We start from the raw sequence: 14,880 nt of genomic DNA on the forward strand, positions 1-14,880 counted from the left end.
ATTATTTGGCAGCAAACCTTTATATAAAATCACAATGTATACTATAAAAATAATTTAACAACATGATTTGAGGCGGACGCGTGGACTCCGTGGCTGCACGGCGCTACTTCTCGGTGACGCCATTCTGTAAGGTCCGCTGCAGTTTAGCGATATTGGCATCCAGGGCAGCGAGGCCATTCCTAAAGTCTTGCTCGTCATGGGATGTGAAGGTGGAGAAGGAGCAGACGCTCCAGTCCGGATCGCCCTGGACCTGCAGGCGCCTCATCTGCTGTAGGACGGGGGGTGGGTATGACTGAGATGGGATTCTTGGAGGAGGCACTTCCATCCTGGAGTCTTGCGGAGGAGCTTTGGAGGTCAGATCTGAGGTGCAGGCAGTGCAGCGTGAGTCTTTGTGAACCCTGGGACTCTTATCGGAGCTGTGACCGTTGTACTGAGAGATGGAGTCCAGGTCCCTCTCATCTGTGGACACCTCAGGTGGCGTGCACATCCCCCTCAGGGAAGGGGCATATTTGTCTCTACAGGGGCTGCTCACCAGGGGCAGATACATGGTCTCATCAGGTCTGTGCTCGTCGCTGGTCAGATAACACAATTCACTTCCCAGGTCCTGTTTAGGTTTGTGGGGGCTGTAAGTGGTTACTGGGGGACAAGCGCTCTGGGGGACAAGGCATTGGCCGACCATATATTCGTCACTGGGCTCACCTTTACTGCAGCTTACCTGGCCGCTGGGTGGGAGCAGAGGTTTATCGGAATATATGGAATCTGTGAAGACCTGGTCTGTCTCCAACCTCCTCAGATAGTTCATTATGGAGGTGCTGGCGGAGCACTGCTCGCCCTGGACCTGTCTATCATAGCTGCCAAGGGCTGCCTGCGTCAAGCTGCTGCCGCCAGGTTTGGGTTTCGGGGTATCCTTTCCGAGGTCACAGAGCAGTTTGGCCATGCCAGCTTGTAGAGTCCTGTGAGGAGAGACAGTAATATGTGGATGGTTAGATGAAGACCCCACAGCAGGCAGATCATCATCGGGGAAGGGGGGGTCCGGAGGATTTTATGATCATGTGACTATGGCCCAGTGACTAGTGCGCCTCCATAATGAACGATGCCCAATCACCGCCTCACAGAGAGGATCTGCAGGAAGAATACTACAGCTTAGTGGAAAGTAACGGAGATTACCGCGTGAGTTCTCGGAGCCGCGTGATCTCTGCATCGCGATGCCGCAACGTAATCCCCAGAATCTGGTTCTCCTTCTCTGAGGCCTCCAACTTCAACTGGGCAGACTTCATCTTCCCCAGAGCGTCTTCCACTTCTGCAATACAAAAATACATTGAGGGTTCTGGAAAACTGCTCCTCTCTACAATATCACAGCAAACTTAAAGGAGGACTTCCACAAAAATCTCCGACTTGTAAGAAAGGTACATGATATAGACTGCAGTGACTGTGTTTGCGAGTATTAACCTCCCTTCTGATCCTCAGCCGGGTCACGTGACAAGCCCTCGCACTCTCCGAATAACACAGCATCTTATGGACGGACAGGAAGCCAGTTTCTCTAGGTGTCAATGTCAGTCTCATAGGAATGAACAGAGAAGAACCTGACTTCCTGTCCTGTGTCAGAGTGCTGGTCACATGACACGGCTGAGGATGAGAAGGGAGGTTATAACTCACAGTCACAGATAAGAAGATTACCTTCACTACACATCATGAACCTTTCTAACACAACTGAAATTTTGCCATTGTTGCATACGTAGAAGCCAGACCTAGGCCCCCAGCTAATATGGAAACATATCAGCACTCAGGGTACCAATGGGGTGACACATGGAGCACCCTGTCAAATCGCTCAAGTTCTGTGGCATCTATGGGTTTAAATGGCCAGAGATACTTTAGATACAGCTTCTATGCCCGCACCATCCAGTACCAGCAGCGTGAATATAGAGCAGGTGGCATCATGCCACAGGACCTTCATATGGCATCATGACCACCATAGGTCAGTGTAGGCATGTGAACATTAGAGGAGTTCCTGCCTCCGTGAAGCGGCTCAGATCAGTCATGTAATGCGTTTGGTCTCATGAAGCCCCTTTCTTGGAGGCCACTTGCCTTTCTTCCCGTTGGCTGTCGTGACGCAGTTTTCCTGCGATATGTGACGTATTTGCTGCTCTCTCTCTTGGATGATCGTCGCCGTCTTCCTGGTTTCCTCCTTCTGGACCTCAATCACTTTCAGCAGCTCCTCGTTTTTGCTCTGCAGAGACTCCAGGGCTTTCTGGGACTCGCTCAGCTGATGTTGAAGGGTCTCGTTCATGGACTGAAGAGAGGTCACTGCAGGGAACACAGGAGAACATGTCTGAGGTCATACTCGATCAGTCAGCGGTAAGTCCAGCTGCACTGGTTTACACGTCTGCAGATGTCGGGGAGGGTTTCCTACCACTCGCTTGTACCGGAGAACATCTTCAGGATTTGTAAACCTGTGCAGCTGATGACAGAAACAGACTACATGTCCCCTCACTGCTGGTCTTACAGAAATCCTGATAAATGGCCGCAAGGACAGATAAACAGGACTCGAAGCTGAGGCGTCATTAAGTCTCTCATCTCTTGCTCCTGTCCAGATATACAGAATACTCTCCACCAGCTGCGCCCACAGAACCTAGAAGGGAAGCTGCAGCCCATCCAGTCCAATATGTTAATCCTATATGGGACGCTTCCTCCACGATGCATGTGCAGTAATGTCTTATGGAGACAAGAATGGACGGCCTTGGAGCAGCGCTGCAGCCAAGGCAGAGGAGCTGCACCATTTACTCAGAAGGTCCTCATCAGACAACCCCTACAAACAGCCCCAGTCAGCAGGGTTAACCCTATCAAACCAGGCATAATGACTGGTAAAAGCATACCCTTGTTATGCAGATAGGTTGCTTCATTCTAAAGAAAAAGGGTTAATTACTCTTACCGGTAATTGGATTTTCTAACAGCCTCCCCAACGGCACTGACAGGAGGAATAACAGGAGAGTTTAACTTGGGGTGGAATCACGTCAGAAAGAATTCTGCGGCCAAAAGATAATTCCTGGTTATGCATGACATTTAATTTACAATTGGATTCGCCCACACAGCTGCTTTACAGATTTGGGTCATCGAGATGGCCGCAGAGGTGGACGCAGCCCGTGTTGAATGGGCCTTGAGCCCCTTCAGAGGATCTAGGTTCTTCTGAGCATAACAGAGACATGGTCCGCTTTATCCATCTTACACTGGAGGCTTTACTGGCTGCCTGACCTTTCTTAGACCCCTGACACTGAAGGAGGAGGTGGTCCGATTTTCTATCCTCGCCCCAGATCTTTAAGTAGGCACACAACGTCTCACATCCAGGTTATGAAAGCGCCTTTCTAGATCTGTCGAAGGGGACAGGCAGAACGATGGTAAGACGATTACAGGGAAATCTGGATACCGCCTTCTGGAGAAAGGATGGACATCGCCTTAAAATGATCCTGTCGTCTAGGATCCTGAGATAAGGAGGACAGCAAGAGGAGGCCTGTATTTCTCCCACTCGTCTTGTTGTTATGGCCAGAAGGAAGGTGGTCTTTAAGGTCAGGAGTTTGAGAGAAATGTCTTCAATAGGCTCAAACTGGGAGTCCATCAGTACCGTAAGGACTAAGTTTACGTCCCGGGGTGGGATGGTAGGGTGTAATCTGGGGGAATCCCTGAGTGCTCCTTTGATGAATCACCTGATTAGGAGGATGATCAGATAGATTGGTGTCTAGAAGAACTGCCAAGGTGGAGATCTGAACCTTAAGAGCGGACGCCTTAGGCTACTTTCACACTAGCGTTTTTCTTTTCCGGCATAGAGTTCCGTCACAGGGGCTCAATACCGGAAAAGAACTGATCAGGTATATCCCCATGCATTCTGATGGAGAGTGATCTGTTCAGGATGCATCAGGACGTCTTCAGTTCAGTCGTTTTGACTGATCAGGCAAAAGAGAAAACCGCAGCATGCTACGGTTTTATCTCTGGCGAAAAAAAACAAAGACTTGCCTGAATGCCGGATCAGTTCTTCCGGCCTGCGCATGCGCATACCGGTAAAAATGTGAAAAAAAATACAAAAAGGAACCGTTTGTCCGCATGACAAGCGGAGAGACAGATCCGTTCTTGCAATGCATTTGTGAGACTGATCCGCATCGGGATCTGTCTCACAAATGCTTTCAGTCACACCCAGATCAGCGGATCCGGCGGGCAATTCCGACGACGGAACTGCTTGCCGGATCACACTGCCGCAAGTGTGAAAGTAGCCTAAAGCCCCTTGTTTAAACCGGCCTGCAGGAAGTCCAGAAAGACAGGGATGTTGACTAAGGAACTTTGCTGGATCCGGTTACTAGAAAACAAAAGGAAAGCCTTCCACGGTCTGAGATAGATCTTGGAGGTTACGATCGTTCTACTCTTTAGCAAGGTGGAGATTACAGGGTCAGAGACCTTTCTTCTTCAGATTTTGGCAATCAACTTTAACTGAGGGACCCCTGAATGGTGTACAGGCCCCTGTTGAAGAAGAAGGCCTGGAAACCGTGGAAGAGTCCAGGATATTCCTTGCAATAGTCTGAGTAAGAGGGGAACCAGGCCTTTTTTGGGCCAACAGGGAGCAATCATGATGACCTGTGCCCCTTCTTCATCAGGGTTCTCGGAAGTCGGCCATCATATTGCCGCTTACTTTTAGATGCATAGCCGTTAGGTGTTTCTCCGCAAAAAGAAAATTCTCTCTTGAGGTTGCTGCCAGAGATCTGCTTCGGTCCCTCCTTGCTGTTTAAATAAGCAACTGTCGTCGTATTGACCGACAGAATTTTGATATGATCGAGAGAGGTTTTTGAGCGTAGGGCTAGAAGAACTTCGCAGACTGCTCTCAGCTCTCTTAGGTTTGATGAGGCACTTAATATGGAATCGTCCCAGACTCCCAGAACCATAAAGGTCCCCTGCATGGCCTCCCCAGCCTCGACTGCTGGCATCTGTAGTCACCACTAGAGGATTCTCTTGACCCCAGAAGACGCCTCTCTGCAGATTTTTATGTTATTTTTTCCACCAAGTCAGGAAGCGTTTTACATATGCTGGAAGGGAAACCTTCTTGTCCAGAGAGTTTCTGTTGCGGCTTTGTGCCCATCTGACATCAGGGATTGAGAATGTCAGAATTCCCAGGATTGTCATGATGTTTCCGATAGTAGCCGATCTTAGACTGCAAAACGGATTTACCTTCAGTCAAAGGGACAACTGCTTCTCTTCTGGGAGGAAGGACATTAGTAAACGAGAGAGTCGAGAAGAACACACTTTGCGGAGCTGGAACGAGGTTGGATTTTCTGATATTTATGATCCATCCCAGGTCTGTGAAGGTCTAGTGAACAAGGTTTAGATGTACTAGATGATTTTCTGATTCTGGATTGATGGTCTCGGTCTTGAATTTCTTGTAAGAAAGGCACTTGTTCAGACTCCTTAGGTTTATAATAGGCCTGTAAGACCCCCCCTGGCTTTTATATTAGAAAAACTGGAGAATAAAATCCTCGCTGTTGTTGGTTTTCTGGATCTGGTAGCAGAACCTCTTTTGGAATCAAGTTGGTCATCTCTAGGGAGGACTGTTCCTCTTTCTTGGTCAAAGGTTTGTTGACGATAAAGTGGTCTGGAGGGTGAGTACTGAACTCTAACATGAATCCCATTTGAAGGGCCGTTAGTATCCAAGGGGAGCCTCCTATACCTCTCCACTGTGGAACAATCTTGGGCCCGTCTGACTTCTGCCGTCATTGAGTGGCTTTTGACGAGCTAACCGGATTGAAGAGGAATTTCTTGTTCCCCCCTCTTGAAGATCGCCATCTTCCCGAGTATGCTCTCTTCTTTTGTTCTGGCTTAGGCTTTCTTTGGCTATAAAAGGAGCGTCTTTGATGGAAGAATCTTGAGTCAATGGGAAACCCTTTCTTCTTATCGGAAGCTTGCGCCAAAACGTCATCCAACACGGACCCAAAAAGCATATCGCCTTCACATGGGATGGAATACAACCGGTTCTTTGAACCCGCATCTCCAGACCAAGAATGGAGCCACGCGGCCCTGCGGCTGACATTAGAAATAGCTGCTGACCTTGCTGACAACCTCACTAGATCTGCCGAGGAGTCTGCAAGAAAATTTGAGGCCTGTTTAGGCATAGGCAATGAGGCCAGAATCGCCTCCCTTGGGGTTCCTGCTGCAAGATGATCCTGTAGCTCAGGGGTGCTCAACCTGCGGCCCTCCAGCTGCTGTAAAACTACAACTCCCACCGTGCCCTTCTGTAGGCTGTCCGGGAATGATGGTAGTTTTGCAACAGCTGGAGGGCCGCAGGTTGAGCATGCCTGCTCTAGCTGATTAAGCCATAGTGATAGGGATCTGGCGGTACAGGTGGCTGCAATGCTCGGTCTGAACATGGCTGTATTTACTTCCCAAGCATTTTTGAGTAAGTTTTCACATTTCTTATCCATCGGATCCCGAAGTAACCCCATGTCCTCAAACGGGAGGGAGGATTTTTGGGATATCTGTGCCACTTGAGCATCGATCTTTGGAGTTTTATACCAAAGATTTCAGTCCGAAAATGGATACTTTCTTTTGAAAGTGTTTGTAATCGGGGCTCTCCTTTCGGGCTCCTTCCACTCCCTAGCGATTAAGGCTTTAACATTATTATGGATCGGAAAGACACGTCTTTCTCTCTCCTAGACCCTAAAACATTTGATCCTGAATGGAGCGACTTTCTTTAGACTCCTCCAGGTGCATAGTAGCTCCTTCTTGCTTTGAGGAGACTGTCTGCTTCCGACATTAGACTCCGATTCCTCCGACGGGTAAGGGAGACCATGGTTTCTCCCAGAAGATACAATCTCCCCCTCATTCAAATCAAACCCAAATAACTGGGAACTATGGGATTTCTGAGACATAGATGCCTGCGGTGAAGAGGGAGGCAACCTAGACTCCACTGCAGCATTAACCTCTTCACGAATCAAACTCCACATGGAGTCTAAGAAGATTCTTCAGCCACCACTTTTTCAGCACATTTGGGGCAAAGTGATTTCTTGGCTTTAGATATAAATGACTTTTTGCAGAATCAGACCCAGGTGCCTTGGAGGTGGAGGGGTCTCTACTCTACAAAATTAAAAAAATAAATAGGGTTCAGAAAAACTTCCAAGGAGTAGACACCAGCACCAGGCACCAAAGGTGGATAATAGGCATAACATACACCGATATCTGCCCAAGTCAGGAGAGGAGGCTTACCGGGCTGATGGGGCTTGCGGGCGGTATCCGGGTCAGTAGGAGCCCACATTGCAGGAAAAGGGAACAGCACGTGTCACTGCTCCCTGAATCCGGCTTCCATTTAAAGTTCCCGGCCTTCTGTGACGTACGCAACGCCCGCTAACAGAACGAGACTCCCCAAACCTTCAGGAGTCTCCACCCACCGGAACGCCGCAAGAATACCCTGCACTCCTCCAAAGGGAGCATGCAGGATAGAGCCCGGGGCTGCCTTTCAACAGTATTTATGCCAAAGGTACAGGGAAGGGAGGCCACTGTCAACTGCAACAGCCCTCCCACTAGTGAGGGGGGAGGGGAGGGAGACCACGCCGTGCGCTTGATACTACTGCGAACCTGCTCGGGAACACAGGAGGAGCTTCCACGCTATCCGGGACAGGAAACAACACTTATTAGGTAAGGGAAGGAGGCCCTTTTAAAGTTTGAGCTTCCGTGTTGTTTCCTGTCCTGGGTGAATGGAGCACCCTCCTGTCAGTGCCGTTGGGGAGGCGCCGGGGAAAAGGTACATTTAATCCAAGCCACTATGGTGCACCTCAGCTCTTCCTGCTTCAGCTGTCAGCCCCAGGCAAGAGGACTATGCAACACCCTGGCCTTGACACTTAAGAAGGGAAGGGCTGGCAGAGGAAGCAGGAGGAACAATGGTGCCCACAGTGCCCTGGACCCTCCTGCTGCACTTAACTGCTCATCTGCAGATACATAAAAAGTACATTTTCTTTGGAATAAAGCAACTGCTCTGCATAAGGCTACCTTCACATTTGCGGCACAGCATTCCAGCAGAGAACAGCCCGTCGCAGTTCTCTGGATCCTGCACTGCCGGATGTTACAGGAATGCCCCCCGGCCCCGTTAACTGTCACTACCCGGTAAATATGTCGGGATTCAGCTGGGAAAAACTCTGCAAAGTTTTCTGTCCGGCCGATCCAGAAAGGCTGTACTGCAAATGTGAAAGAAGCCCAACAAGGGTATGCTTTTAATCAGCAGGACCAACCCTACCAAACATTATGCTTTGTTTAATAGGGTTAATCCTGCTGGTTGATGCTATTAATTAGCTCACCTTCATCGTTCTGCTCCTCAGTCCTCGCACTCCTCTCCCGATCTCTGAGCTGTTGGTTGAGGATTCGCAATCGTCTGTAAACAATGAACATTATGACAGACACAAGGGTTACTCAGCGATCCGAGAACCCTTTCATCCAGCAGTCTTTATGACTTCGGTGCTGGATTTGCGGGGGCTGGGCTCTCCACAAGCTCAATAATAGGACATTTCACAAGTTTCCCCAAAGTCCTGCTCCCTCTGTGCGGGAGGAATCCGCAGATGTACAAAGTCTGGCAGCCGACTGACGCCGACAGAGGGAGAAAAGCTGAACACGGACGCAGGCCAGTTTCATCGAAGCGTCTTAAAGGCGCATTTACTACAGACGAATAACCCGACCCAAAATCACAGCATCTTAGTATCACACAGGGTTAATATCTTTCAGTACTGCAAGATGATGTGATAAGCGGCACTTACCTCCGCAGCTGAGCGTTCTCACTCCGCAGGGGCTGCAGCGCCAGAGCGATCTCTGCATTAACATTAGTGCTGCCTACAACGGCAGGCAACAGGGACACTGTGCGCTCCAACTCCGCCACTAGACGCATCGCCTCCCCGTCACCTGCTGGAAGGGAGAAGGGTCACAAGACATGAATAGAAGGTTAGGACCCCAGATATCTACGGCCGAGCTCCATGATAAGACATTCATTCAGTTCCCGTATTACTACAGTTCCCGTCCAGTGCTCTCCCCTCTCTACAAGAACCGGACATTTAGTGGGGCACTGCGTAATCGCTGCTATTCCTGTGGGCACCGTCAGCTCTACCGGCCTCAGGGTTCAGTCTCTTTAGTGGCGGTAGTCTGCCAGCCTCACCCCAACAGCTGGACCCTGGTTCATTGGGGAGGTTCCCATTACATCTAAGTCCCCTACATTAACCCCTTCGTGTACCTTGATCTTCCACCAAGGACTTGATCTCCCCAAGCAAGTACTTCACTGCCATTATCTTCTTCTCCGTCTTCTCTGGGCTCTTCTTGCACTTGTTGAAACTTGCCTGGCAGCTCATCTCTCGCGCAGGCACAGCCCCGGCAGCGCCCGCATCGCTCTCACAGCCGGACTCCGCTGCCTGGCTCTGTAAGGGGATCTCACCCTGTTGTAGCCCAGCTAAGTGAGTGGCCACACAGTGCAGTAAATCAGAGTCCCGGATCAGACTCTGGTAGTGGCTGAGCTTAGTGTGATGCGTTGGTTGGTAGCCGGAGGGTACAGTGGAGTTATGAACGGCCGAAGTCTGTGTATTGCCTGCCATTGTGAAAGCTGAGGACGCAGGCATGGAAGAAGGAAAGAGAGCGACGCCCCCTGGTGGTAAAGTCTGGTGGAAACCTTCATTACTGGAGCTCTGCAAAAAAAGGGCAAATTAATAAAACCATGAAAAGTTATCCAGAATTCACGGACGAGAGAACGTTTAATGCATCTCCTACCTTGAGATTTGCAGGATGTTGGGGGGACAGGGTTGGGGTTGACGTCGGTAAACGACAGTTATACAGAGCAGAAGCTTCAGGACCTGTGAAGAAATAATAACCCCAGAGTAATAAGAGCAGAATGTCTGCCTTATGTAGCCGTGTTAGAGGGTAGTCTGTGACTTACCTGCCGCTGACGGAGCCATATAGGTCAGGGGGGACACTTGATTTAAGTGCTGCATCTGTGTAGTTACATGGTCCAAATTATGGGACGGCACAATCAATGGTGGAGAACTCAACCCAAGTCTCTGTACCTCAGCATTACACAGCCCGGGTGGCAAAGTCCTTCCGAGAGGTCCTAAAAAAAAGGACATTGAGAAAAGGAGTCAGGAATGGGCTGGACAATGTAATCAATCCGACACTAGATGTAGCAGAGCTGACACCCATCATTACGCAATAAGTGTCCTGTGTGGGGAATGTCCACCTTTCTATGTCAGGGCCACCCATGTGTCTCTCACCCTTCTCTTTGTAGACGTGGGAGGCCGTTGTGGGCTTCCTCACTGAAGTCTTCTTTGTTTTCATGGTGGATGATCTGACGTTCCCTCTGGTGAAAGGCATTTTGTGAGTCTTCAGTGGACTCTCTGTGTGAACAGGGTATAAGATGCGCTTGTGTTAAACCCCCGTCAAACAATACTGGGGCAGATCATTTGTGGCCACTCTTACAACTCCACACAGCAATGACCGATTGCGGCACCTCACAGCTGCCTTCCCCGTCCGGGCACCTCCACTGGCTCCCCTCAAGCAACCACAGGTCCCCCCTGGCCCATCTTCATGGCCGTCTGAATTGAGGACCAGCCATGGAGAAACCTGCTGTGAAGCTCGTGGTTATCTTGCCGTGGCACATATATACCGACTCCAGGCGCGTGAAGTGCCACAATCCAGCCTCACAACACAGAACATCACCACAAAGCCTTCTAACAAGGGCTGGTGGGTCCTGTGTTACCCTGAAATGTGGAAACCGAACTAGCCGGCTATCCCTCCCCCGTCTTCCATCCCCTCCTCACCCAATTAATATACACTTACCTTATAAAGAACCGCCCCAATGCTTCACTTACTGCACCCTAAGCCATGTGGTGTGTCCATTTTGTATACAATAACTCTTACCCTAAACCATCACAGTCTCCCCAGGAGGTCCCCTTCCTTCCTGGGGGCCACACTGTGCAGCTGCAGGGATATAATGATCCTGAGGGCCAGTAGCGGTTCCATACCTTTCACTTCACACTGTAGTATGTCGTGTAGTAGCGCTGCACATCGGTCCAGACCTCGATTAATGACCAAAACCTACAAGAGAATCACCGGGTCAGTACCTGCAATCTGCGGAAGGCTCTTCAAGTCCTCCATCAGGTCTAATCTACGCATTTCACAGAGATACCGGATTCAGGTGGCAGGTACGGCTGACACTACAGCTCCCAGGCGGATGTCGCTGAGCCGGCCAATATCCGCAGAGGACGGTGGAATCAGGGACTAGTCCCAGAAATCATCCAGCACCCTCGGTCATCCTGCTGCTAGCGCCCCCCCCCGGGAAGGCGTTTGTACCTGGTCTTCTGAGTCTGTGGAGCACAGCGAGTACCCCGAGTCCACGGACGTGGTGGAGGCTTTCCTGACAGCAGTCCTAAAAGGCGAGACAAAATTGTAAGGTCTCCAGATAGGAAGAGCAGCATCCTCATCCCCAAGACCCCGAGGCTACACCCCTCCCAGGACACCCCACTCACCTTCTCTTACAGGCTGCTGGTCTTACAGGGAGGCACAGTCGTCCAGAAGAAAAGACCTGAAATCAGACACAGGGACACGGCTCCTTACAACCGCAGGGAGGAATGCAGAGACCCCAAAACTGGAGATACCCGGAGCAACCAATCAGAGGGGCGGATTCTGGATGCTATGGGCAACCAGGCCAGATTTCCATTACACCAGTTTTGATAAATCCCCCCCCCCCCTTCAAGGCTCCAAGGCTCGGTCTACACAACGACATTCGTCACGCGACAATATTTATAATGATATTCTATGGTGTCGCACTGCAACATCTGTGTCACGCGACTTATTGTCATGTGGACCTGGCCTAAATCATCATCCTGCACCATCTCCTCACCCCTTACATACTGGCACCGTCATCAACTTCCACACAGTCCTCCTCCGCCGCTCTCTCTGCCTCCCCAGTCCTCGTCCTCCTCCGCCGCTCTCTCTGCCTCCCCAGTCCTCGTCCTCCTCCGCCGCTCTCTCTGCCTCCCCAATCCTCCTCCGCCGCTCTCTCTGCCTCCCCAATCCTCCTCCGCCGCTCTCTCTGCCTCCCCAATCCTCCTCCGCCGCTCTCTCTGCCTCCCCAATCCTCCTCCGCCGCTCTCTCTGCCTCCCCAGTCCTCGTCCTCCTCCGCCGCTCTCTCTGCCTCCCCAATCCTCCTCCGCCGCTCTCTCTGCCTCCCCAGTCCTCATCCTCCTCTCTCTGCCTCCCCAGCCCTCGTCCTCCTCCCCAGTCCTCATCCTCCTCCGCCGCTCTCTCGGCCTCCCCGGTCCTCATCCTCCTCCGCCGCTCTCTCTGCCTCCCCAATCCTCCTCCGCCGCTCTCTCGGCCTCCCCGGTCCTCATCCTCCTCCGCCGCTCTCTCGGCCTCCCCGGTCCTCATCCTCCTCCGCCGCTCTCTCGGCCTCCCCGGTCCTCATCCTCCTCCGCCGCTCTCTCGGCCTCCCCGGTCCTCATCCTCCTCCGCCGCTCTCTCGGCCTCCCCGGTCCTCATCCTCCTCCGCCGCTCTCTCGGCCTCCCCGGTCCTCATCCTCCTCCGCCGCTCTCTCGGCCTCCCCGGTCCTCATCCTCCTCCGCCGCTCTCTCGGCCTCCCCGGTCCTCATCCTCCTCCGCCGCTCTCTCGGCCTCCCCGGTCCTCATCCTCCTCCGCCGCTCTCTCGGCCTCCCCGGTCCTCATCCTCCTCCGCCGCTCTCTCGGCCTCCCCGGTCCTCATCCTCCTCCGCCGCTCTCTCGGCCTCCCCGGTCCTCATCCTCCTCCGCCGCTCTCTCGGCCTCCCCGGTCCTCATCCTCCTCCGCCGCTCTCTCGGCCTCCCCGGTCCTCATCCTCCTCCGCCGCTCTCTCGGCCTCCCCGGTCCTCATCCTCCTCCGCCGCTCTCTCGGCCTCCCCGGTCCTCATCCTCCTCCGCCGCTCTCTCGGCCTCCCCGGTCCTCATCCTCCTCCGCCGCTCTCTCGGCCTCCCCGGTCCTCATCCTCCTCCGCCGCTCTCTCGGCCTCCCCGGTCCTCATCCTCCTCCGCCGCTCTCTCGGCCTCCCCGGTCCTCATCCTCCTCCGCCGCTCTCTCGGCCTCCCCGGTCCTCATCCTCCTCCGCCGCTCTCTCGGCCTCCCCGGTCCTCATCCTCCTCCGCCGCTCTCTCGGCCTCCCCGGTCCTCATCCTCCTCCGCCGCTCTCTCGGCCTCCCCGGTCCTCATCCTCCTCCGCCGCTCTCTCGGCCTCCCCGGTCCTCATCCTCCTCCGCCGCTCTCTCGGCCTCCCCGGTCCTCATCCTCCTCCGCCGCTCTCTCGGCCTCCCCGGTCCTCATCCTCCTCCGCCGCTCTCTCGGCCTCCCCGGTCCTCATCCTCCTCCGCCGCTCTCTCGGCCTCCCCGGTCCTCATCCTCCTCCGCCGCTCTCTCGGCCTCCCCGGTCCTCATCCTCCTCCGCCGCTCTCTCGGCCTCCCCGGTCCTCATCCTCCTCCGCCGCTCTCTCGGCCTCCCCGGTCCTCATCCTCCTCCGCCGCTCTCTCGGCCTCCCCGGTCCTCATCCTCCTCCGCCGCTCTCTCGGCCTCCCCGGTCCTCATCCTCCTCCGCCGCTCTCTCGGCCTCCCCGGTCCTCATCCTCCTCCGCCGCTCTCTCGGCCTCCCCGGTCCTCATCCTCCTCCGCCGCTCTCTCGGCCTCCCCGGTCCTCATCCTCCTCCGCCGCTCTCTCGGCCTCCCCGGTCCTCATCCTCCTCCGCCGCTCTCTCGGCCTCCCCGGTCCTCATCCTCCTCCGCCGCTCTCTCGGCCTCCCCGGTCCTCATCCTCCTCCGCCGCTCTCTCGGCCTCCCCGGTCCTCATCCTCCTCCGCCGCTCTCTGCCTGCCCAGTCCTCATCCTCCTCCGCCTCCGCCGCTCTCTGCCTCCCCAGTCCTCAGCCTCCTCCGCCGCTCTCTCGGCCTCCCCAGCCCTCGTCCTCCTCCCCAGTCCTCGTCCTCCTCCGCCGCTCTCTCTGCCTCCCCAGTCCTCATCCTCCTCTCTCTGCCTCCCCAGCCCTCGTCCTCCTCTCTCTGCCTCCCCAGCCCTCGTCCTCCTCTCTCTGCCTCCCCAGCCCTCGTCCTCCTCCCCAGTCCTCATCCTCCTCCGCCTCTCTCTGCCTCCCCAGTCCTCATCCTCCTCCGCCGCTCTCGGCCTCCCCAGTCCTCGTCCTCCTCCGCCGCTCTCGGCCTCCCCAGCCTCCTCCGCCTCTCTCTGCCTCCCCAGTCCTCATCCTCCTCCGCCGCTCTCGGCCTCCCCAGTCCTCGTCCTCCTCCGCCGCTCTCCGTCTCCCCAGCCTTCTCCGCCTCTCTCTGCCTCCCCAGTCCTCGTACTCCTCCGCCGCTCTCCGTCTCCCCAGTCCTCAGCCTCCTCCGTCGCTCTCTGCCTCCCCAGTCCTCGTCCTCCTCCTCCGCTCTCAGCCTCCCCGTCTTCAGCCTCCGCTCTCACCTTGCCTGCTCGGCCTCCAGCTCTCGCCATCCCTGCACAGTGTAACAGCTGCAGCCTTCTGCAACTTGTCAGTAGTGCGCCGGAAGTGTCTCCTTGGAAACCAACGACAACCGGAAGTTTGGGAGAGCGGCGCGCAGCGGCGGGAATAAAATAGTTACAGCTCACGTGACAGGAAGTGTCCGAGCCGCCATCTTTATTATGGGCAGTGTGAATGAGTGAGAAGACGGTGGCCCCCAGCGCACGTCATCGGGGGCCCTGCAGGTACATTCCAGGAAGGATTGTTTAGAAGTAACAGGCCTTTATCTGTAGTCCTGGGATCAGCAACATCTGGCACTGCAGCTGTGATGAAACTACGACTCCCAGCATGCACACAAGCTAACTCCTGTAGAAGTG

At 54.0% G+C, this 14,880-nt stretch overlaps 1 protein-coding gene across 1 annotated transcript; it reads right to left on the reverse strand.

The window, feature by feature from the left end:
• CCDC14 (coiled-coil domain containing 14) lies at nucleotides 1–14,571 on the reverse strand. The gene is made up of 13 exons (XM_040440817.1): nucleotides 14,488–14,571; nucleotides 11,517–11,572; nucleotides 11,341–11,416; nucleotides 11,013–11,085; nucleotides 10,263–10,385; nucleotides 9,932–10,102; nucleotides 9,766–9,848; nucleotides 9,239–9,683; nucleotides 8,772–8,916; nucleotides 8,319–8,392; nucleotides 2,086–2,304; nucleotides 1,168–1,300; nucleotides 1–953 (listed from the first exon to the last, which is right to left on the reverse strand). Exons 1-13 carry the CDS (start codon nucleotides 14,515–14,517, stop codon nucleotides 104–106), a joined length of 2,478 nt encoding a protein of 825 aa, XP_040296751.1. The 5' UTR covers nucleotides 14,518–14,571; the 3' UTR covers nucleotides 1–103.
• Nucleotides 14,572–14,880: the final 309 nt, after the last annotated feature.

The sequence above is a fragment of the Bufo bufo genome, chromosome 7 (assembly GCF_905171765.1).
Source record: "Bufo bufo chromosome 7, aBufBuf1.1, whole genome shotgun sequence".
NCBI lineage: Eukaryota > Metazoa > Chordata > Amphibia > Anura > Bufonidae > Bufo > Bufo bufo.